This window comes from Neopelma chrysocephalum, unplaced genomic scaffold, assembly GCF_003984885.1.
Source record: "Neopelma chrysocephalum unplaced genomic scaffold, ASM398488v2 Primary Assembly neopelma1_96362, whole genome shotgun sequence".
Classification (NCBI taxonomy): Eukaryota; Metazoa; Chordata; class Aves; order Passeriformes; family Pipridae; genus Neopelma; species Neopelma chrysocephalum.
The window spans coordinates 64,759-89,783 of NW_020925010.1; the positions used below are offsets into that span (position 1 = coordinate 64,759).

At 38.5% G+C, this 25,025-nt stretch overlaps 1 protein-coding gene across 6 annotated transcripts in view; it reads left to right on the forward strand.

Moving 5' to 3' along the window:
• Positions 1-24,604, forward strand: part of CDC14B (cell division cycle 14B) — a 42,443-nt gene extending 17,839 nt beyond the window's left edge. Inside the window, exons 5-14 of one of the 6 annotated variants that reach the window (XM_027708581.1) lie at positions 3,437-3,513; positions 6,128-6,194; positions 7,456-7,518; positions 8,421-8,508; positions 8,862-9,092; positions 10,883-11,021; positions 11,153-11,306; positions 12,078-12,178; positions 14,600-14,745; positions 22,895-24,604. In XM_027708581.1, the coding sequence (XP_027564382.1) occupies positions 3,437-3,513; positions 6,128-6,194; positions 7,456-7,518; positions 8,421-8,508; positions 8,862-9,092; positions 10,883-11,021; positions 11,153-11,306; positions 12,078-12,178; positions 14,600-14,711 (1,032 nt within the window). In that variant the 3' untranslated portion in view covers positions 14,712-14,745; positions 22,895-24,604. Of the gene's footprint in view, positions 1-3,436; positions 3,514-6,127; positions 6,195-7,455; positions 7,519-8,420; positions 8,509-8,861; positions 9,093-10,882; positions 11,022-11,152; positions 11,307-12,077; positions 12,179-14,599; positions 14,746-19,501; positions 19,619-22,894 lie in introns of those variants that run through there. The other 5 variants (XM_027708582.1, XM_027708579.1, XM_027708580.1 and 2 more) reach the window with 5 other exon arrangements.
• Positions 24,605-25,025: the final 421 nt, after the last annotated feature.

A 25,025-nucleotide genomic window follows, 5' to 3' on the forward strand; every position in this document is an offset into this window, starting at 1 on the left:
GATAGATAGATAGATAGATAGATAGATAGATAGATAGATAGATAGATGTGTCAGAAATATTTTTTGAAGTGAATCTTTCCTTAAACCATGCCAGCTGCATTTTGATTCACTTCGTGGAGCAGTCTAGGAGCAATCCCAATGGGTAGTGGGCATTCAGTCCACAGGACCAGACTAAAACTAGCTGTAAAGCTTACAAGCTGTGCAAGTGTCAGATCTTCAGTGCTGGCTCTCAGTCTACAGATGCATTTATTCTGGTGCACAACATTTCCTAAGGCAGATGTGGCCTCTGCTGCCTTGGCATCTGTTGCTGCCTCTTCCCTCCCTCCCCTGTTTCCATATCTGGAATTTGGTTCACCTGCAACCTGAACCTAAGCCCCACCCATGTTCATCCTGCATCCAGCCCTGCTTGCATCCTGGATTTCTAGCTGGGTGCTCCCTTAAGCTGTGACAGAAGCTGATCCTGTGTCCACTTTGACTCTCAGAGCTTCTTGTGTTGTGTTACTGCCTGGATACTTTCCTTGTGAAGTAATTATCTGTTTATGGTCTTTCCCGTTATGTGCAGTGGCTGAATGTCATTCTTCCTCTTTGAAGCACTCCACACATTGCACCTGTCTAGCTATCTTCACACTAACCTCATTTTTTTTGTAAGCCACTTTTCACCAAGTGCACCATCTGACCATTTCATCAACTGCTGTTCCATCTTTTGTGTGTGGTAGTGTCACAGCTGAAGGATAGCAGTGTCTCTGCTTCAGAAAATTCTGAGAAATTTAAGAGTTTCCTTCTTCAGTAAATACACTGTATTTCCCTTCATTTGTACAGGAAGTACTATATATTTTTGGTTTTGCAAAACTACCTTGGGTTTTTTAAGTGGCCTTGTATGCAGCAAGTGTTCATATGCAGCTGTGTTAAGGGAAGTCCATACACATGTGCATGTGTGTTAAAATGGTGTTTCTAGCAGCTTCACTGGTAATGTAATTTCAGAAGTGGGATCTGTGCTTAAGAGCTAACATGTTTCAGTATCCTGCCACATTATTTAGACTTATTTTAATACAACACTTAATGTAATGGAAAAAACCTTGTCTCGCAGCTTTTACACTTGTAAACAAATGCTTCTGCATTGAATCTTGTTTTCTTTAAGAAGGTGATAAAAACTCAGCTGAGATATGGGAGAAATCCTTGGCCTTTCTGACCTACAAGGACTTCTAGAATTAGCTACTATTGATTCCATTTCTATCTGCCTGTGGTACAACCAGTACTCTGTGTATTACCCAGCCTGACAGCACCGAAGTCCAGTCGGATGTTAGGAGGAATTTCTTCACAGAAGGGCTGATTAAACATTGGAATGGGCTGCCCAGGAAGGTGTTGGAGTCACCCTCCCTGGAGGTGCTTCAGGAAAGGCTGGGTGTGGCACTCAGTGCCACGGGCTGGTTGACAGGGTTGTGTTTGGTCAAGGGTTGGACTCCATCTCAGAGGTCTTTTCCAGCCTTAATTGATTCTGTGATTCCGCAGTCCCGAGTTTTTTCCAGGTGACTCATTTCTGGCCACAAACTCCCTTTCTGCTGTTTAATTGCCATCTGTTTGCTAATGCCATTTCATGTCTGTGGTTTGTACGTTTTTCAGGGGCAGGGCTCTCTCCCTGGTAAACAAGAAGTGCCAGATTTATATGGTTGCTGGCAGTGTGTGTTCACTGTGCTGCAGGGGGCAAATTAGGACTGTACCAAAGCACACAATTGGAAATTTCTGGGAAGATAACCTTATATCTAAATCAGGCAATGAATATGCCTGCAGAATAGAAAATGGACTCTGGTGTCTGAGCTATTTAATTATTTTGGGGGGGGCTTTCTAAGTATATTTCTATTTTGGGTGTATGCTTGCAAATATAAATGCAAGAGTCTCCTCTCCCTGGTGAAAGCACACACACACACAAAACATGCAGTGTTCATTACTTAACTACTTATCAAGGAAGGTTTTTTGTTTGTTTGTTTTGCTAATGAAACGGGAAGAATGCTCCAAAAATACTTAACACAGTAATTGAATCAGAGGAAAATCAAAGGGGTCATCTGTTGCCGTGTCTGTTTTAGCTCTCTGTTCAGGATATGTTTCAAGATGGGTTTGTTTGTTGGGTGTTTTAGCAACATCTGTTCCAACTCTTGTTCTCTGTGTGTGTGTGTGTGTGGAGGGAGGATGTTTAAGGTCTGTTAAGCCATTTGTTCAAACTGGCTTTGCAGCAGCATCAAAGAAATTTGAAAGGCTGCAGCAGCTTTTAAGGGGGAAAAACGTCCAAAGAAATAGAAAGCAAATATGCCACGCTTAGATTTTTGAGAGATGTTTAATTAATGCTCATGAGGATTTTTCACTTTCAAATAACCTCTAAGGAAAAAGGTCATTAATATAAAAGAAGTAAATAATTTTACTGAAGGTTATTGAAAAAAATTCCCAACTTTCTGTAGTGTGCTAAAGCTTAGTTAAATGCAATTTTAAAGAAAAAATATTAACTTGAAATTACTGAATATTGACCTGTTAATGACAGCTTGTTATTAACAGTTGTTACTTCCTGGCCATGCTGGGGATGGTGTTTGATGGTATTTGAAGAAGAGATATGCAAAAAAAGAGGAGTTTTAGGTATTCTTTAAGGAGACCTTAGTGTTAAAGGCTATCCAAGAGGGATCAGACATGTTGTGATGGAAGACCATGTGGATATTTCTCGTAAGTTGGTCTTTTGTGAATTCTTTTCTGAGTGTTTTTAACAGTAGAAAGTTTGATACATGTTGCCTCAAGTGTGTTACTTCATTCAGTTCTTAGTATTTTGCTTCTGAAGCTATGGATTTCTTTTTTATTTACCTGATTTTTATTTTTTTTAATGGCATCTGGATTTAGTTACTGGATGCTGCCTCACCAGTGCAAAGGAGGAAGTACAGAATTTGGACTAATCTAAATGTTCTGCTGTAGGAAGATCAAAATATACATGAATTACTGTTTTAGTCTTGTCTGCTGAGTGTACAGACTGTTTGTGTAGCAGATGATTCATAGCTTTGCTGATACCTCTGTGGGGTTTTGTGTTTTGATTTGCATCTTAAAAGCTTAATTAAAAAAAAAATTAAAATCTACAAACCGGTCCAGCAGAGTTGCATAGAAATATGTAAGAATACAGATGGACAGAAGCTTTTTCACTGCAGCCTATAGATGAACAACTTCTGCACAAATCTATAAGCTTAATTTAAAAAGTATATTCCTCTAGATTGACAGGATTTTATATTGTTTATGTTATTTTTATTGTTGCAGACTTGCGAACATTTGTTCTTGATGCCACTCTTTTCTAGCACTTTTGAAGCCTGTGATAATTAATTATGCCTTCTGTAATAGATAAGTGGCTTGGAAGTTATTGATACTAGTCTTAAAATAATCTTTTTCCTTTTCTGTCTTTTTCCAAAATTAGATAATATACCTGAGAGAATCCCCAGAAGATGTGTACAGGCTTATATTGGCAGGAAGTGTTTCATATCTTCCTTTCAGGTAAATAACAAGCTGACAGAGCCCTCTGTGCCTTGATATTTTGAAGAAGAATGTAGCATTTTTCAGTACTACTTTGTGTTGGGGTTTCTTTTTTCATGGGGCACGTTCCCTTTCTGGACTTTAAGTACTCAGAGAGTCAGGGTGTCAGGAGCTGGTGCTGAACTGTGATGGAGCCACACTGCTTTGTGTGCACTCTCCTTGAGCTTTTTGATCTACATTGCTTCTCATTTAGCAGTCTGATTTTTGTGCCAGTAGTTGATAGTTGATCAGAATATCTGTCATTCCCCACAAATGGCTTGTAACACTCAATAGCATCATCATGGCCAGGCTTTGTGAACGGAGATTTGGGAAGGGCTCTACCCATGTTTGTTACAAACACGCTGGTGGCTAAAAAGGCCAATACGAGACAGACACGTCTGATTGCAAAAGGCACAGCAGAAAGACTCCTTAGTTGGTAAATTCTGCAGGGCTCGATTCTTTCTGCGTTGTCTTTTCTCCTCAAGGGTGATCCTGGTGCGTTCTCAAAGGCATCAGCAGCATTATAGATGGTGTGTCTCCAGACCTCCCCATTGGAGGCCAGAGTAGACCAGTTCTGTTGATCAATATGGCCAAGGCTGAGATGTTGTTTCAGGGAGTCCTTGTATCTCCTCTTTGGGGCTCCTCTCTTGCGGCAGCCGGTGGCAAGTTCACCATAAAGCAGGATCTTAGGGAGGGGGTGGTTGGTCCTTCGTCCTGGAGACGTGCCCTGCCCAGCACAGCTGTGTTCTCAGCAACATGGCCTCAATACTTGTGATTGCTGCCTGTTCAAGAACAGATGTGTTGGTCACATAATCTGCCCAGTGGATGTTTAGGATTGTACGGAGACAGCGTTGATGGAGCGTTCTGGGAGTCGCAGGTGGTGGCGGTAGATGAGCCATGATTCAGATCCATATAAGAGAGCAGACAGCACTATGGCTCTGGAAACACTGAGCTTGTACTTTTCTTCAAGTGTTTATTTCACCAAACTCTTTAAGGAGCTTTCCGAAGGCACTGTATGCCTTTGCTAACCTGTTGTCTATCTCCCCGTCAATCTCACCATCCGAGGAGATGAGGCTGCCTAGGGAATTAAACTGCTGGACTGATTTGAGCTCTGATTGGCCAATGGTGATGTGGGGATGATGGAAGACTTCCTGAGGTGCAGGTTGATGGAGAACTTGTGTCTTCTTTAAGCTGACTTCCAGCCCAAAGAGCTCAGCAGGCTCAGCAAAGCAGGATGTTAAACGCTGCAGGATCCAGGGGCAGCTCTGGGCAACCTGTGACAGGGCCTCCCCACCCTCACAGGCTAAGCAGCACACTTCATGCACAAAGCAGCATCTGCAGGTTGCTGTGCTTCCAACAAGTGGGGAGTTGCCATCAGTGCATCCAAGGAACCTCTTGGATTGGCTGTGCCCTGCTGTGCTACCCCTTCAACAGATACCAGAGTGGTTGAAGTTCCCCGTGAGGATCAGGGCCTGGGAATGTGAGGCTGCTCCTGTCTGTCTGTGTGTCTGTCCAGGGCTTTGTCCATTTGTTCTTCCTCGTCAGATGGTCTAACAGACACCCACTACAATGTCACCTTTGTGTGTCTTTTCTTCTGCCTGAATGGGGTTCTGCTATTTCCTTTTCCTGCTGATTTCTGCCCCACTCACCTTTCACACTGATTCATAAGGAAGGAAAGGCTAGAAAAAAATTTTAGAGGCAGCCATCCAGGTACTTCAAAAGTTCTTCCTCCTGTCAGTTAAAATGGAACATAACACATTTTTTACTTATTAGAAACATCAGCAATTCTCTGTTGATAAGGGCTGTGTGGTCTCAAAAGATGATGTTCTGCCAAGACATAATATTCTCTGATGTAGATTCAGTTTAATTTATCTATTTACTTGACTAAAGTATTCCTGTAGAAAGCTTACTCTGCAGTGCTTATGGAATCTAATAAAGGTCACTTAAAAAGAATATGCCATTCCTGGATCAACAGAATTTAAAACATTGTTGTTGAAAGAAGGGATTTTAATGAAACTAGTTTCTCCTCTTGTTTAAACATAAACTATTTATGCATCTTAAGGGAAGTGTTTTATTGTATCTACACCAATGTTTATCTGGACAGTTTCAGTAAGAAGATGCTGTTCACGTATACAAAGAGTGCATGTGCACAGTCCCTTTCTTCTTTTAAATGGAGCAGTATATTAAAATCCTACTTTTTTGAAAGTATGCTTCAGAGGAAAATATTCAAAGAATGTGTGTTAGAATATGATACTTATTTAGGAATTAGCTTTTGCCATAAGGAGTTTGTGTTGTCTGTTGTTTGTTGATGAATACCAAAATATGCCAGTTTTGCTATTCATGTCAGAAATAGAATGTCAGCTTTACCAAAACTGTAACTGGAGTAATCTTGCTGTTGCATCTGTTAACATAACTTATTTTATATTTTGTTATTGTTGTAAGATGCAAGGTGGGTAATGAGGTAATCATTTGACATAATTATTTCACAGTAATTACCTTGAAGCAGTTTTTTAAAGGTGTTTTAGAGAAGTATCTTCAACTGGTTTCACTTGGATTAAAATGGAATAATTACTGGTTTGGTCATCATATCTTATAGGGATGCTTCCTTTGGTACTTGCAGTTTTCATCTGACATTGCTGGACTGTTTTCATGCAATAAACAAGGTCAGTGAACTCATATTTTTCACGTTTCAAAAAGTTAGCTAAGTATTGCCCATTAGAAAAAGAATGTTTAGGAATCTAGGATCCAATTAGAGCTGTGAAGGTTTCCTGATTGTTGCCTGGTTTATTAGGCATTGTAACAAAACTGGATACAGCATCCGTAGAAGTCAAGGGATACCTTATATAATCAACTAGTGAAGGTTTCAAAGTGGGAATTTTGAGATTTATTTTTGTAATCGTTCAGGACAGTAATTCACACCTCTAATCCCTCAGAGTTGCGTTTTAGGTTTATTATTATGTGCCCCTGCTCCCCTGGTGTTAAGTTTTTGGCTGAATATAGCCCTTGGAAGTGGTTTTGAATTGGTTAGTCACACACTTCAGGCGTTTGCAGCACATGCTAATGATTTCAAGTTTTGCTTTAGTAATGCAAATAGAACAAATGTCAGGAGGTAGGTGCTTATTTTCTCTACAAATTGTCATAATCTAGTGTTTTATGGCAATACAGTGGTGCAGTAACATATTGAAGGACAGGAGAATTTAAACACATTCTTTTTAGTCTGTAGAGAAGAGTAGTGAAATGGGAAATTCTGCAGCTCTCCACCCTACTACTGTCTTTTGTATTGTGGATATCTCTGCCAAATGCTAGTGTTTTCACTGATTAAGTCAACTTCTTGCAGATTTGTGATTTTCAGCTTTTTTGGATGTTTTGAAGGCTGCTTGTTTGCCAAGAGTGGTGCATTGCTATTCTTGCTGGAACAGCAAGGAAAACTACAGCAGATTACACAATGGAAGAGAAAACTAGACTGTATGATATCAAACACCTGGAGCTTTGGCATTATCTGTATTTGTGCCTCCTGATTTAACAAGTGGATAAACTATCAGTTACCCAAATTATTACGTTTTTTTTTTTACTTTAGAATGTACTCCTAACTTCAACAGATATTTTTTGCCAGTTATTTCCCTTTTTTTTTCTTTAAATTTTGTGCACCTAGCATTAATAAAAAGGCTGAATGCTTCAGTAATCTGGGATTTTGTAGTGATTGATTGAAAAAAGAAAAAAATTGATTTATTCATGTTCACTTGTATTGAAATTTACAAATCTGTTTTGAGCCAAGACTGAGTTGACCTGTATTTCTTCAATCATATGAAGAAATCTCTTTGAAAGAATAGTATGGGTATTAAGGGACTTTCAGTAACCAAAAAGTGTGATAAACTGTCCTCTTTGAAGAGGCATTTTTGTTAAAAGCTGTGTTCTGAATTTTAGGCTTTGCAGTATGGTTTCCTGGATTTTAGTACGTTTGATGTAAATGAATATGAGCATTATGAAGTAAGTGTTCAGTATGAGTCTTTTGATTTGTTTGCTGTTACTAATGCTGAAGTGATTGTTTATAATTTGTGCTATTTTTTTGTAGTATTAAGTTCTGTTTTATCTCTTTAAACTATGATGTAAATTCTGATAGTTAAATAAAAGTGCATGGTCAGAGAGAATATTAAAATTCAGATTTAAGCATAATTGGGCTCAATCATGGAGGAAAGCAGAAACCAAAATGGAAGTAAATACTTTTTGCTGTTATTAAACCCTGGAAGTTGATCAGGAGTGTGAATTTGGACACCTTTTAGAGGTCACTCATATTCTTGAGCAGTCTTGATGAAAAACTGGAGGGCATACAAGCCTGAGTCTAACTGAATGCTGGAGAACAAAGTATCTATCTGTGAACACAGGGCAAAAGTATAGTAAAATTCTTTGAGGTAAAGAAGGAAACAGGGCTGGGAAACCCCGAGTGCACAAAGTTCCCTTTGGGGCTTAGGAAAGGATTGTGACAATGAAGGACTGCAGCTCTTGACTATATGAAGTGTCAGAAATGCAAAGCTACCAGTTACCTGTAAAGAAGAAATTGAGTGTTCTTACGACCTAAAAAAATCATTATTTAAATTGTGACCAATAATTTAGAAACCTATGCAAAATTAAAAAATTGGAAGTTGCCCTTCGTCTGAAGGGCACGAGTTGGACTGTTCTAAAACCCTGGTTTAGAAAGATGAGGACACAGGCAGGAAAAGTGAGGTTGAGAGCATCTGCCCATCCTCATGATGAAAAAGAGAGCAGGCAACTAACATAACTTCCTTTGGCAAAAAATTGTGCATCAATTCTATCTAGCATGTGTTTTGAAACAATAAGGAAAAGGCTGAAAATACAGGGATAATGATAAACCAAGCATTTTCTCTTGACAGAGAGCAGAAAATGGAGATTTTAACTGGATAATACCAAACAAATTCATTGCCTTCAGTGGACCTCATTCAAGGAGTAAAATTGAAAATGGTATGCTTAAAAAAGGAGGTGGGGGACACAAGCCCACTGCTTTCTTAGTTGATTGTTATCAGTAAGAACAAGCTTTGAAAATTGTTCCTCAAACAGTGTGTTTTTTCCTTGGCTCTTTTCCTTTTATAAGACCTCTGGCAGTAACATTGTAATGCTTGGTTTAATTGTATCTGACCTAGGCGATTCTGTTAGAATTCCATTTTCGGTCAGTCCGTTTCTTTGTGTTGAACATGAGTTCTCTTTTGAGAGTGTTTTCATCTCTTGTTTTTTTTAGTCTTTGTTTATTTCTGCAGTTTGAGCCTCACTCACTTCCTTTTCTTTTTTTTTTTCCCCCCCCTTCTTTTCTCAACTAGGCTATCCCCACCATGCTCCAGAGGCTTATTTCCCATACTTCAGGCAGCACAAGGTCACCACCATAATACGCCTCAACAAAAAACTGTACGATGCCAAACGATTCACAGATGCTGGATTTGAGCATTTTGACCTCTTCTTTGCTGATGGGAGCACACCCAGTGATACTATAGTTAAAACATTTCTAAACATTTGTGAGAATGCTGAAGGTGTTATAGCTGTTCACTGCAAAGGTACAGTGTGAAAACCAATTTGTATTACAAGTGATGCCTCTAGTTACTGTTCCTGAGGTATTTTGTAATTCTGTAATTCCTGTAATTCCATTTTATCTAGTTAATAACATCTCTGCCAAACTGCAACTACTCCATACCAATTATTTCCATACAAATTATTTTCCATTCGAATTATTTGTATATGGTTCTGTTCAATACTTCATCTTCTATTTTTTTTTTGGAGTTCCAGAAAAATCTTCCCAAAAATGAGGATGGAGAAAGTGAGCTTTCCAACATTAACAGCTCTTTCTGCTGGAGAGTGTTAGCACTTCCAAAGGATGCTTTTGAGCAGGAATTTGAACTCCTGGCAAGGTTGTTAGGTCTTTCTGAAAACACATGATTAAGTATACAAATCATAAACTTTTGAAAATATCAGTGCAGCTTTTTGAGGAGATTCCTCAAAAAATATGGGGAAAAATCATCATCCCTCATTACCTCTCTGTACTATTGGAGATGCTCTGAATATCTGTTCCTCCAGAGCTGGACTGCCAGTTTTTTCAGAGCATGCCCAGTGTAATGATGCAGTTTTCTGTGATTATAAAGGCAGGATGTTTCCCTTCCCACACCATCCTTAATAGTCTTATCAAACATTTCTTCTCCACACCTTTGCCTCAGTAGCATACCTGATAATGCTGTTATTGAAGGAGAAGGGCCTTTTCTTAACCTGTCTGCTTTGGACCTGCAAAGACTACATTTTTGCTCCTGGATCTGCCATCCATTTGCTGCATTTAACAGAGTTATAACTGGGAAGTGAAAGACTTGTTAAAACCAGCATTTTGACTATTGGCATAAAAGTGCACACTCTTATTCCTCACTGAGGTGATAAATTCAGGTATATCACTTAGTTGGTTATGCCAGAATATTGAGTATCAGTGGTACAAGCACTTTGTTTTCATTCAAATTAAGATATTCTTTGAGATATGTCTTACTAATGGTGTCCAGGCTGGCTTTATGTTCCTCAGCCTGCTCTTGAGAAAGAGCAGAATGCTGCAGCCTGTTCTTGGAGCTGCACAAGTCATGGAAAGTGCTGTGTGGTTGTCTTGGCTCTTGGGTTGTACAAAAGATTTTCCAGTGGTGTTGGTCAGTCAGTTGGGTGTTAAATGAGAGAAGGTGGTGCATGATTTGACATTTAGAGCAAGTGATTGGGAAGAGGCACCACTTAGCTGGAGCTGTCCTCCTTTCCTTCTCATGTTTCCCAAGGTAAACAAAACTGGTTTGAGGGCCACTGCAAAGAAGGTTTGTCGTTCTGGAGTACTTTTTGCCTGTACCAGCTGGCACCCCAGACCTGCTCATTGCAAAATTTGTCTTTTTGGAACTCTTTTGGAGCTCTTTTGGGAGCTAAGGAGATTAATTAGAGGAGGGACTGGAAGAGCAGCTGGTTTCAGTGCAGTGTATGATCTGTTTGCTGTGAGAATTCTGAAAAAAAGAAAAAAGCCAGCTGTTTTATCCCATGCATAAAAACATCCTCATACCTACACACATACGTATTCATAGATAGGTAAATAAAGACAGACTTATGGATATTTGTAAGGTTGCTGGCTTTGGAATGTTACCTCCCTTAAAAAACATGAACAGTGTGTTGGTAGCCTTGTACATGAAAAAAATATCAAAGGGTGAGTTGCACTTAACCAAGTTTGATCAGTTAAGGGTTTGTTTAATAAACTAGGCAAGGAACAAGTAATGTCTGCAGTTACAGCAAGTTCCAGATGAAGAGGGGTGTATAAGAGAAGCCTTTCTTTTATCTTACACAGCTGGTCTTGGAAGAACTGGCACACTTATTGCCTGTTATATCATGAAGCATTATCGGATGACAGCTGCTGAAACCATTGCCTGGATTAGAATAAACAGGCCTGGTTCTGTCATTGGACCACAGCAACATTTCCTGATGGAGTAAGTCAATTAACTGGAAATTATTTCCAAAAATAAATCTAGATGTCTTCTTCTTCTTCTTCTGTTGTGCACTTAATAATCTTCAGTGTTAATTTGTTTTGTTTTGGGCCTTTTTTTCCATGTTATGATAGCAAACAGGCAGAGCTTTGGACAGAAGGGGATATTTTCCGTGCAAAGTTGAAAGGAAACCATAAAATTGCTGTAACAAGAATTCTGTCAGGAGTAGATGATATTTCAATTAATAACACGAGAAACAGGAGAAGCATCCAAAAGGACATTGAACTGGTAACCATCCAAATATTGTGCTCTTGTAAAAGCTGGAACTTGTTGAGAATCTCTCAGGTTCTGAACAAACCTGTGGGTACACAGTGAAACAATGTTAATGAGATTCTATTTCTGTTTGCCCTTTTTGTATAAAGGGATATGGGGGGGGAAAAAGTATGGACAGCAACTATGAAAAATGAAGTTCAGAACACAGGTGAATTAGGAACATCATTATCATGCTTTAGTAATTAGGTAAATAATAGACCAAAAAAGTACTCGCAATCTGCAATCAAAACCACTGTGATTCCATTTTGGATTGTCTGGTGCTTCATTCTGTGTGTTTAAAGGAAAGGGATGAAAGGGTTTTTTTTACTCTTTTTAGTTTCCAAGTAGTTGAAACTTCTGTAATACCTAATACCTTTTATAATACCTTTTATAATACCTTTTGAAAAAGACTGTACTGCTGTTTTAAAAAGGCAAGTGAAGGAGGGAAGTGCTGTATTGTTCTGTACCTAAGCAAGGATTTGACAGTATATTATTTCCACTGTTTAAAAGTAGACAATATTCTGATGCATGTAATTCATGACACCACTTAATGGTTTACAGCTTCAAAAGCAGCAAACAGGAAACTGGAAGGAACAGAACTGTATTTATGCAAGTGAATTTCCTTTGGCTTTTTTTCCTGTTGGGATAATTCTAATTTTAAGAGTTAAGATAAGGTTAATTCTTAAATATCGAGGTGCCTGTGTTTTAATCTTGGTTTATCCCTTCCCCTCCCCATCCATTATCCAGTACAGTGATGATGATGAAACAAACTGTTTAACACAAGGGGATAAACTTCGTGCTCTGAAAAGCAGGAGGCAAGCAAAAGCACCAGCTTCATCTCCATTGGCGTAAGTCACTTTAAATGTTTAAATGTTTAAAATGCCAGAAACACTTTGATCCTCTTCTTTATGTGTGTGTTTGTTGCCAGGGCTGCTTTTACTCCCTCAGAACAAACCCAGGGCTCACCGTTCCTCCCAAGGCTTGGTGCTGAGGAGAGCTTGGTTAAAGAACTGCAGGACTGAATTCCTGGCTCTCTGCATACTTTACAAGCTCCCACAGTATTTCTGAATGCTTTACTTTTAGTTTAGTCACAAACATTCTCTTGTCTTTGCTGTAGTAGTGTAAAAATGGAAGAATGTGATTCTGTGTGGTTGATTGGATCAAATAAGGTACGTGCTGGTGTTTGAGGTAAAGTCAGCCACCCAAAAAAGAGTTGAAAGAAGGATTTTTAGCTTCCCTTAAGCTTTCTCTTCCTTGGAGAGGAACTTTCCCTAAATCCTGTGGGCCTCTGGAAGGCAGAGTAGCACTGTTTCAGTAAACCAATTCAAAAGAAGTGCATTTCTGTCAGGGAACCTGGCATGGTAGTCTCTTTATTGTAGACAAGACCTGGAACACCACCTGTAAAAGGAAGTTTGCATCTGTTGTAGCTTGTAGCAACTGTAGGTAGAAAAACTTTTAAACAAACTGCAAGATAATGCAAGGCTTGCAAGACATAGCTGGATCTCATTTGATTGCTAGGAAAGGAATGGTGACCTCTATCTGTCAGATATTTGGAATTGAGACAGCACCAGAGTCACAGACCACAGTCAGCTTGGTTTGTGTTGTGCTGTCCTTCTGTAGGGGTTGATGCTGCTACCTGCTGGTGTTTTTTTTTTCCTTCTTTCTTGTTCTTCTTTTTGAAGATCACCAGTGTCATCAGACTTGTAGAAAAAGTGAGAGGTACGTAGTAAGATGTGCTGAAGCCAAAGGAGTATTTCCTTGGAAACTTTCACACGTTGCTACGTGTGATTCCTGCTTTTGTTTTAAAATACTCTCTTTTGTTCGTGCTCATCATTTACACAGGTGATCATATAAGAAATAACACGTTTGGAACAAAGCCTGTACCCAGCTGGCACTTTAAAAAAAACACAAAACTCAGCACCTCAGTTACCTCAAATAACACAGGGAAAAACAGCTACCTTCCACATTGGTTTCTAAGGCACATAAGTGCCTTAGTTGCCACTTCATAATATTTTTTTTCATGAAAGGTACTTAAAGTTACGTCATTAAGGTTGTGAAAGATCTTATTTATCATTTGTTCCATAGAGTGAATGTAGGCTGTGTGATAACCTGTTCAGAGCCATTGTCTTTATATGCAGAAAACCCATCCACTATTAAAATATTATTCCATTCATGACACGTTCTGCAACGTGGCTGCTCTAATTAAAACTGGTTAGCTTGTACTTGTGTAGAATTACAATAATTGCCCTAGAGCTCACAGCTGGTTTTTATGGTGTGCATCGGGGCTCAGGGAATTTGAATTTACCTCTGCCTCTTCCCCTGAGTTATTTGTGTGGTTTGCAACTTGTACTCAAATAATTTGGTGAAAAATGCATGTGTAACTTCAGATATTCTTTGTGATGCTATTGTTTTATCTCTAGGAATATTTGTCTGCCTTACATGGGTCCGAGGTTTTTCCTATTAGAAGAGGTGTCAGTCTCTTTCCTTTAAAGTTCAGACTGTTAAAAATAACTAGCCTTGCAGTGAATTTGATTACTTTTATGCAAACAAACAAACAGAAGCTTCTAAATCTCCTATATAGTTTTACTTCAGAGCAGAAAAAAAAAAAAGGAGGAGGGCAAAATAGGAGTACCAGAGGCTGGGACAGTTACAGTCTTTGAAAACTAGAGGCATTACTTGCACTTAAGTCACAGGGGACTTATGTAGAATGTTTGTTGAAGTTGGTTGTATAAACTCTTTCTGCTTGGATGAATGGGTACTTTGTATATGCTGTGATTGGCAATATTCTGCACCTTTTGGCAAAGGATTATGAGTTGGCTTCTGCTTCTTTGGACACAGGAGGGTGATACATGCCATCATCTGGATGTTTACACAAATTGTTTGTTTCTGCAAACTTATCTGGCCCTGATCTAATGTTTTAGTATTAAAATGTGTGATTGTGAAGTAGGATGTATGAATACAGGTTGAGCAAACTGAGCAAGTGATCAGAGATGTATTGCCCCTGCATGCACTTATGTTCAAGAGTGATACAGACTCCCTTTGGAATAAATGACTGTAGTGAGGATTTCAGAAAATTTACTTTGATTCCAGCAAAACATTGGACATTACATTTGGCAAATTACAGCTGCAGGAATTGTTAGTAAGTAAGAAAATGCTTGGCAGAGGTTGTAGAGCATTTGAAGAACCTGAAACAAGCTAAAATGCACCGATAGCTTTCGCTTTTGAATTTTTTGTTCATCTTTTCCTCCCCCCTCCAACCCCTTTTGTAGATGGTTCCTAGCTATGCTGGTGTCTACCCTGTGTAGCATTGTCATCTGGTGGATTATTTGTGGCTCCCTCCTGCCCAGACTGCTATTCTGTCTAGATGGTTTAAGAACATAGTAACCATCAGGACCCCCTGAGAGAGAGCCCCTGTGTAAGTGTCCCATTCCATTTCTCTACAATAGCTCACACTTTCTGTCTACTGTGTCTCATAAATGCATGTTTCCATGTCATGTTTCTTACTGGCTTTGTTGCAAGGGAAAATTTCGCTGCTTTGGCTTTGTTATATTTTTGTATATATTACTTGGAATAACCGAGTGATTTTTACCGCTGGCTTGCAATAAAAAAGGTGCAGAGCTCTTGTAATTAGAATAATCTATAATTTTGATGGCTTTCTTCTCTGCATGCTCCTGCAAATATGCAAAACTACATAAGCAAAACTAGCTGCAGAAAGGAAAAAATACTGCTTTAAAATATATCCTATCCTTTGCACATTGCAGAGGAAGGTGTTAGCTTCAGTTTTACTTTGAAATTCATGAACTTGCAAAGGAGGTTAGTTCCCCAAAGGATGTTTTTATTCCCATGAAATGCCAGGAATTAGAATTTGTTAGAAATGTCAGTAGGTCTTTATTTTTATGAAGAGATTAAACATTATATGCCATGGCATAAAACACGACTTCTTTTTTCCTTTTTAACACAACAGAAGATGGGGCAGGTTGCAGTGTTAGGTCAAGGCTCACTGGTTTACCCAGCCAGTCTGGTTTCATCTTCTTTTGTTCTCAGTTATTTTTTTACAGAGCTTTATGAGACTACTTCAATCCCTTTATTCTGTTACTTGGATTCAGGAGCCAAGAAAAGCATTAATAACACAGCAGTTCCTGGAGTACAGTTTTCACTCTTTATCCACTCTGCCTCTGTCAGAGTGGCTGCAGTGAATTGCTGTGCCTTGCTTCCACTCTAAAGGTGCAATGTTTTCATCAAATGACAACATCTTTTGGTTAAACAGAAACTTCCTCAGCATGCAGAGCTGCCAGGAAATCCAAATGAACTCTTTGCTGGCTTCTGAGTCTCCCTGGAGCTCTTCTGTCACCACCCCCCTCAGGGTGGGATGGTTACTTAGGGTGACTGCTTGAAATCTTGGTGCTCTCAAAGAATGAAAATGGTCAGAAGGTGTTTTACATGAGTTAGTAAGAATAGGCATTCTCTCCTGGCAGAACATGAAGATTTAAGAGTTTCTCTCATCCATCCTTACCTTTGGCCTTGCAACTTTTTGTCTGCACTTTTAAGATGCATGGGACTCTTTCTGCTGAAGTAAGTGAGCTAATAACTGAAGAATGAGAACTGGGGGACTTGTGGACAGCTTAGTTATTCTATCAGCCTTGGCCGAGGTCGTCTTAACCTGTTCTTTTGGAGAAAAAAAAAAGATAAAGAAGTCACTTAAGCTTTGTTTATTTTTCTCCCTAACTCTGTCAAATAACATCCCTAGATGAGAGGCTTGTTTTCAAAGTTTTGCACCAAATGTGCGTTGTTTCTTGTCTCAGCGATCTCCAAAAAGTCAGACTTCAGATTTCTGAACTCATACTGAAAAGCTGAAGTTACAACACAGATTAAAGAGATGAAACAATCTGTGCTTTGTTTTGCTGTACTGTAAGATCAACTTCACTCAACTCTCCTTTCTTTCTTTTGCTGTTTCTGTGTTCAACTAAACACTCCCATGCTTAGGGGGAAAGAGGGAAGATTGAGGTTGGTAAATGTGATGCAAGCAACTGGGTTACTGGTGCTACTACTCCATATTCAGGATTAACAGTCATACAATGTTCCTTTAAATCGAGGAAGAGAAAACACTTGAGGTTTTCTTAAAACCTAACTCTCTTTCCATTATCCAGCTGGTGTCCCCTGTGCTTTGAGGGATCAGATTATCAATCAGGATCATGAATCTCTCTGGACTAGCCTGGCAGTCCTGTTGGCTGGAGCCCTGTAGGCTGAAGAGTATCAGTCACTTGTTGCCTGTCAGTGACTTGGAAAAGTGGTCGAGGTCTCAGTCTATTTTTATTTTCTTAAAACTCACGAGGTGATGAGGAGAAAGCAGAATTGAACCTGACAGACTTGTCAAGACTAAAATGCCCCTTGCAAGACAGGGAAGACATACAGCTGTGTAACCTGTCTTTCCCTCATCCCTTCTTAGGACACTGTAATCACTTTTAAAATATATGGTGTGGATTGATTTCTCTCCAATATGTATTTATTACCTTGCTGACTTTGTCTTGGGTTATGTGGTTTGAGCTTTTTGTGTCCTGGTGATGTACATGTGTACCACCCTTGCTCCGAGTTAAATGGTGAAAAAAAAAAAGCTGTGAATTATTTAAAAGATGCTACCACTGATCCAAACACTGTTCCATTGAAACAGGCTTTGGTTTGTTTAAAAATCAGTGTACTGGCTTAATTAATAAAGTAGTCTGCTATTTGGGGTGTGTATTTAGGATCGGAACTACCAGGTGATGTTTCCATTACAGATTAACTGGAGGTGACAAATTCTTCCAGTGTGTGTTCAGTAGATATTAGTGGATATTACAGCATCCTGTAGACTGTGTTTAGAACCCCAGGATACCATTGGCCTTCTTGGCCACAAGGGCACACTGCTGCCACATATTTCACATCGTGTTAGATGAGTACACGGGTTTAAGCCATTGTGCATTGGCTTGTTTTCTGAATTTCTGACATCTAGGAAAAAATGGGCATCTATGAGAGTAAGATTATACACATTAGGTTATGTTGCAGTAATTTTTGTTTTCTTGTATGTGTACATTACATGCATTTTATACAGAGAGACACCGAATGTATATATTTAAGGAGGAAACATGATTTTTCCGTATTTCTGTCTGCATGAGCACTAGTAAACCAGTATGTGCTGTGATTTGGTCATGCATATATTTCAGTGACTAAATATTATGGGGATAAGCTGGCTTTGTGCTTTTCCCTTCAGCCCTAGAAGCTGTGAGCAGCACAGATGAAAGGAAGGTACAATGCAGGTCTTCTTTCCCCACTGGTGTCATTTCCAGTGCTTGGTTGAAAGTGTGGGAGACCAAATTTGTTTATTATGTGTGACAACTGTGGCACTGAAAACAGAATTTTAATATTGGAACTTGTAGGAACTGTTCTACACTCACAACTACAAAGAAACTACAAAGTGAACTTTCAGGATTGGAATGTTTTCCACCTTGGGCACGCAGGGAAAACATATTTTCCTTAGAAGAATTTGTGTTGTCTACAGAAGCACGATATGATGTTGAAGGTATCTGGGTTGCAGTTCTTTCTGCCTCTTGTAGAAGTCCTTCAACCTTGAATGTCCTGTGTTTACAGCAGAATTTGCTTTGTGTTTTGGTAGTACTCCTCATTACAGTCTCATCTCAGAGGAACTCACGGTTTTGTTTGAACTTCTGCAAATCAAGTTACAATCTTTTGCAAGGCTGAAATAATAAGACAGACTTAATTCAAGCAGAACTTTAAAATACTTGAGCTTTGTGGTTATGTAGTAATTTGTTTGCTAAACAATCAAGAAGTGTGTGGTAAAAATTAGGTTGCTGATCAGTTTTGCTGCATAAAGAGTATATTTCAGATGAAATTGTATTATCTCCAATGCACATTCTAATTCTGGAATGAAACCCATATAAAACAATGAAAACGTAGGGGTTTTTTTCCATTTCTGTTGGTGAGTATGTTACATGAGTATATAAAAGTATATTTTCACCCATTTCTTTCACTTTTGCTCCAGAAGTTAACATTCTCTATTCACTTTTAGGATTCCTTGAAAATAGTTTCTTCAGGGTATTAACCAATCAAACTGTAATTTATCCAGCTTAAAGAAGTTTTTGATTTCCAGTCTAATATAATCTGCTGACACAACTGGACTCAGTGAAGCCACTAAAAATTAGAGTCTAATAGCAGGGGAATAAATACTAATAGCTCAGTTACTCTCAGCTCTGAATCTCTAAAAAGATGCATACTTTTATATTTGGAACCTGGCACAAGTAGAATGACTAGAGAATAGATGTGTGAAATGGTGCACTAAGTAGATATCCGTGGACTCCACTGACCAGTTGTCACTTTTTGCTCCCATAATATCATAATTTCACAATACAGGAGACCTGGTTTCCTTGTGAACCAGTTGTCTGGTGGTGGATAAAAACAGTTGTTTGCATTTCACAGCCTGGAATTCTTTTCTCATTAATGTAAGCAACACTAGAATTTATCTGCCTGCTTAAGAAATAGCCAATATATTGCTCAGGAGTCTTCCAGAGGAGCATTTGAGCACAATCAGCATGTAAAGCTGTTTTGAGTAGGGTGCAGTAATTCCCTCTGAGAGCAAAATGCCAACATATGCAATGATTTTCCTGTTTGAAGGGACTATCTCATGGTAAATTGCCGGAGATTTAGACTTTGATCTTCATAAATTGAATTACTTGGGTTTTTTTCTGAATTCTGTGTCAGTCTGAAAAGCAATGTTTGTGGTTTTTTGCATACTTCAGATTATATAATTTTTTTATTCCTTGCAGTAATTTAAAATGCAGTTTCTCTTTTTTTTTTTTTTTTTTGGTCTTTCCAAAACCTAACAGGAAATTCAAAACCCATAATTTAATCCATGCCTTGAAAGCCAAAAAAACCTCAACAAAACCAAAGAACAAAGGAAGCTGCTATGCTCCTAATAAAAACAAGTTGCATTACCACAATTGTAACAGGGTTGTTATAAAAAAGAAGGATGTGTTTCAGGCAGAAGAGTTTGCTTTTCAGAATGATTTGTGAAAAGCCAGCTGCTACTTGTTAACTCTATTGCAAACTGTTACACCCTCTTTTCAGTGTTTTCTAGAAAACTTCCTGGTTATATAATCTTTCTTTTTTCCTACTCTTTACAGAGTAATTCTGCAGTCCAGAGTTCAGAAAAATAAAACCTCTGAACCTAGCATTTCTGACAGTACAGACATTACTAAAAGAACTACCAGGTCTGCTGCAAGAAAAAACAATTTGAAAAGGTGAGAGTTAACCCCTCTTTACAGATCCAGTGACTGTTCTCCAGGCAAATCCTTTGAGCTGCTGTACCCATTGCTGGCAGGAGCTTTTGCCACAGTCCAGCCTCTCTCCTGGCAATGGGAAGTGAGAAACAATTGTGTGGTTTTGTGTCGTGTACCGAGAATATCTGGAAATATATTTTTTAAGTAATTCGTTTTATGTTGCTCAGTCTTTCAACTTGGAGAATTTTATGTTGTAATTCCTGATGTGAGTCAGAATTACTGAGGGTGAGGGATTTTGGTAACATGAAAACCCCTCTGAGTAAGAGATGGAAAAGTAGTTCACAGCATTAAGTCCATTATTAGTCAGTGCATGAAGTCAAGAAATTTGATGCACAACTGAAATGCAGCAGGAGTGGCAAAGCTTAAGTGTACAAAGTGCTTGTATATATACTGGCATGAGATTTTTTTTTATGGAGAGCATGGCTGATAATCTGAACTGAACCTGTTTAGTGAAGCTTAATGAAATTTTAAACTCAAACGGACTTAGGCAAGACTGAAAGTGCCTTTGGGCACAGAAGCCTCTGGCCACACCACTGCTGGGTTTCCTTTTCCTGCCCCTCTGTGGCAACTCTCCAGGTGATTATCAGAGATGAGCCTGAGAGTGCAGCTTAAAACAATATCCAGACAGCTTCCAGTGGTTAAAGTTGACTGGAATTTGTCATGTGGCTCACAGTGAAAAACTTCTGAATGGGTTTCTCAGGTGCTGAAGAGACCTACTTTTGTTGGGAAAAGGCAACTGCTTTTTATGTTCTGTGCATCCTTCACCTCCGAACCAGCTGAAGACACAAATCAAACCATCTTTTTCACCTTCCCACAGAATTGGGTTATATTTGGAATTAGAACAGAATTAGGTTATATTTATAGTAAATAGCTGATTAGAAATGAAATCTTCAGTGGTAAAGGCATTTTGGTGGGTAGAGGTGCTTAAGGGAATGCAGGTCAAGTCATTACAAAACAAATAATAGGGAGTATGGAGAGAAATGTGTGAAAACTGGATTGTAAAGGTTTCTTTACTTATTTTAACCAGACAGGAATATCACAAAAGCTAACAAAGAGGCACACACTTTAAAAATCTCATCTGCTTTTGCTTTGCTGGGTTATCACAAAGCAGCTTTTCTGCACCCTTGTGCAAATACTGAAAACTATACTAATTTATAAATATTGCTGAAAATCCCAAGTTCTTGTGGAGCTTTTTCCCCCAGGAGCTCTTCTTTCTCCTTCTTCATCCTGTTACCTTGAAGGTAACAGAAATTAGGAAAAATTCACTCTGGCAGACAATGGAGATAGTCATTAATAGTAGACTGCAGTAAATTATATTCAGAGAATTTTTAGCTGTGACTTTCTTTTAATTTATTTAACAATATGTTAAAAAATAATATCTTTTTTCCTGAAATGTATGTTTTATTTAAAATCAGGAGTATTTTTCAGGGTTTTCCTTTTGGCTGCTTGTGTTTTTTTCTCCATTTTGCCTCATTTTCACCATGTTGGTTTTGGTCCAAACAGAGTAGATGGGGTTCTGCCTGCTGTTTTTATTCTTGATGCCTCTCCCAGTTTTAATCTGCTTGCAAGGCTTTGAAGCTGTATACATGCAGATTGTGTAATTTGGACAGAGATTTTCCTGGAAAACACTTCTCCAAGTTGACCTGCATGTTGTGTGAGATGAGAATACCAATCCTAGGAGGAAACAGCATCCCTAAAATAGAGTTCATAGAAGATTTCATTTAATTTGAAACAACTCCTGTATGTGTATTGGCAGATTTATGACTCTGGAAGCAAGGATGAGGTTGATCTCAAAGTTCATAAACTACTTCCTTCATGTGTTAATGGGTTTTCTAAAACTTCCATCCGAAATATTTCATTCCATACACTCTTTCCTTTCTTCTAACTCTTGTGGTCAGAGAATTTCAGTCACTTTATACTTCCCATCCAGTAATCAAATTTGTCCTAGTTATGTCACAGTTCTAGAGTTCTTAATTATCTTGTAATCTGAGAGGGCTGATTGGGTCTGGTCCCTCCAAAGGGTATGACTGTACAATTTAATGGACTTTGAATGCAGTGCCTTATTAATTCCATAGGTGTCCCTTTATTTTTCCTGTAGCATTTGGAAAAATCTCACTCATTTTTTTAAGCATGGCTCTTTTTTTTTTCATCTAAATTTATTTTCATTTCTTGAAGTGTGTGCTGTTTGCATTAACTCACAGTGCTCAGATTCACTGACCTGTTCCTGATTAAGTGGATTGCAGGGTAGAGAATAATAATAATAATTATTATTACACAAAATTGACATCATGCCCTGACCAACATCTGTCTTTGTCACGGCCTTGTTTACTTCACTGAACTTCTGACATTGCTGTGCATCATCATTCTTTCATTTTCTTCTCTGATATATTCCAGTGGATTCTCTGATATATTCCATGTTTGTGTCCTAACAAGGTGCATCCTTCACCTCTGAACCAGCTGAATCACAGGAAGACACAAATCAAACCATCTTTTCCATCTTACCACAGGATCAGGTTATATTTAGAATTAGAACAGAGTTAGGTTATATTTATAGTAAATTTACAGTAGTATTTTTATATTTATAGTAAATAGTTGATTAGAAATGAAATCTTGAGTGGTTAAAGGCATTTTGGTGGGTAGAGGTGCTTAAGGGAATGCAGGTCAAGTCATTACAAAACAAATAATAGGAAGTATGGAGAGAAATGTGTGAAAATTGGATTGTAGAGGTTTCTTTACTTATTTTGACCAGACAGGAATATCACAAAAGCTAACAAAGAGGCACACACTTTAAAAATCTCATATGCTTTTGCTTTGCTGGGTTATCACAAAGCAGCTTTTCTGCACCCTTGTGCAAATACTGAAAACTACCTGCAGCATTTCAGAGCTTTTCTATTATTTATGTAATCTAAATCTAGCTTTAAAAAAATATTAATGTTCCTTTACTATGCTGTCTACTTTTCCTACGGTTGATACCTCAGAGGGAGAGAAAGAAAACTGGAAATTATGGTAACTGTGAATCCTCTGTTGCATTCCTGTGTGGAACAGAACTGTCTGTGATCAGACCAGCCTGTGCTTTCTTGACAACCAGTATTGCTGTATTTTCAAATGCAGTGACTTTTACCTTCTGTTTCTTTCTTCCAAGTATCATTTGCTCATTTTACCCTGCCAGAAGTGTTTGCATGAAATACACACTGAGTAATATTTAACTTTTTTCCCCTCTAACATGTTTTATTTCAGCAGCCAACCCGTCACAAGGACTAGACCAGTCTGGCGTTGAAATTCAAATAAAGCCACGAGTGTTGAAGAGGATATTCAGGAGTGAAGGGGATATGACTAGAGGGAACTTGTTGCAATTCAAGGAAGATGACTTTGGCTTCATTTTTTTCAGCAAAAAAAAAATGAAATAGAAGAATCTCTTCTGTACCTGCAGAATAAAATGAACTGTGAACGTGCTTGGTAGACATTTTCCTACCGTGCTAACACTTCCTCAAAAGCAAAACCAACAAAATCAGTGTACATTCAGACTCAGGTGTAAATACTTAAGCTCTCTATTATAAAGAGGGCTTGCTAATATGTATGAAGCATGTGTACAAATTGTGATGGCAATCACTTAGCTGCTGACCAGCAGAAACAAAAAGATGGTGGGAGCTTTTAAACATATAAAATCGTGTTGTCCCTTCAGACTGGGCTGAAGTCTTCACTTGAGACTGAGAATCAACAACAAAAGCTTTATTTCTTATTCTAGTCTTGGTACTCTCCTGTGTTCATCGGCTGTTTTCTTATTTTGTATGAAGTTTTTTATGAAGCTGCAGTATTGAGTACACTAAGTAACTATTGTCCACCAAAGAGTGCTTTATTTTCAGAGGTTGTGTGGTTTGTTTAGTTAGGAAAAAACTAATTATAAGTGATTAACTTGTTTTTAATAGTGACAGGTTTTTAGTTGTTCACAACCAATGGCTCTTTTAAACCACTTTACAATTGCTTTAAATCTGGTATGACTTCAAAGGGGAGGAAAAACAGTTTACCATTTAAAGCAGTGCTGAGGTACTGAAATGTCATTACTGTTCCCTTTCCTATCATCAAGTCTTTTAGGTGAAGCTTTAGGTTACCATATACAAAAGGTAAGAACTTCCCCCAGATTTTATTGGTATGCTTGATAACATTGTTTTTTATCTTAGAGGCACTTAGTGAGTGCAGCACACAAAAAAAGGGAAAGTAAGCTTGCCATACAGCTGAGCTTGCTGGTGCAACTCAGGGGCAGGCAGAATATTTGACACCTAATTAACTTTAAGAACATCTTACCTCTGTTAAAAAGCAGTGTGATTTTTAGGGGATTCTATTTGAGACTGACATTGTCATCCACTACAAGACTGTCTTCAAACACTGGCAGTGGTTTTTTTTCCTACTTCTTTTCACATTATGGAATCTCAAAGCTGATGTACCCTTGTCTGCCAACTGATGTTTGTAGCTGCATATCCCTCAGATGAGGACTGTTACCACATAGCCTTAAATATGATTCAGTTATCTGTTGATTTAGTGACTCTTACAGTGGAAAGCAGAAGAAATGGAGAGATCTGAAATGTCAGTAATGGAATAACTGAATTTTTTTAAAGATAAAGATTACCTCTGCAAGAGGGAGAATTTTATTTTTGTGAATGTAAATGTTCAATGACTAGTTTCAATCTGCATCCTTTTAAATAAAAATTGATCTGTTAGGGTGGTGATTTTTAAATGTCAAGATTAACAGTCACACAGTGGCTTGAAAATATTTTGTAGCAAGAGCATCATGAGCTGGAGAGGAAACAGGATGTGAAGTGTGAGTAAGCTTTCAGGTAGCATCCATGAGTTTGGATAGTCAGAATGTGCAAATATGGATACAAAGAAAACTAAAAAAGTCCAGTGCAAAGTAAAGGACCATTGAGGCTCAGACTGCAAATATTTTTTTTGTTTTCTCTTAAACTCCACAGTCGCCACCATTTTCTTCTGGGTGAAAAAGCACCTAAAAGAGAGGGACTGATCTCATCCTGGTGAGGGAATTAAAATCTCTTGGGGTTTGGAGGTCTGTGGTTTGGGTTTTTTGTTGGTTGTTTGGGGTTTTTTAGCAAGCCACTTGCCCAAAAGCTGAAGTACAGGTGGCCAGAATAGCAGGTGCATTGTGCAAATATGAATCTTTATTTTTGGAGAACATTCTTATCTCGGAAGGCAGAAGGGATGAAACTGCTGAGGTGAGAGTCAAAACGAGAGATTTAGTGATATTTACTGTGTTTGGCTTTGCCTTTCCCTCAGCTGAGCTGCTCCTAGCATCCTTGTTTTCAACCTAAAAATATTTGGTTAAAATATTCTGGTCTATTTCTCACCCCTTCCAAAT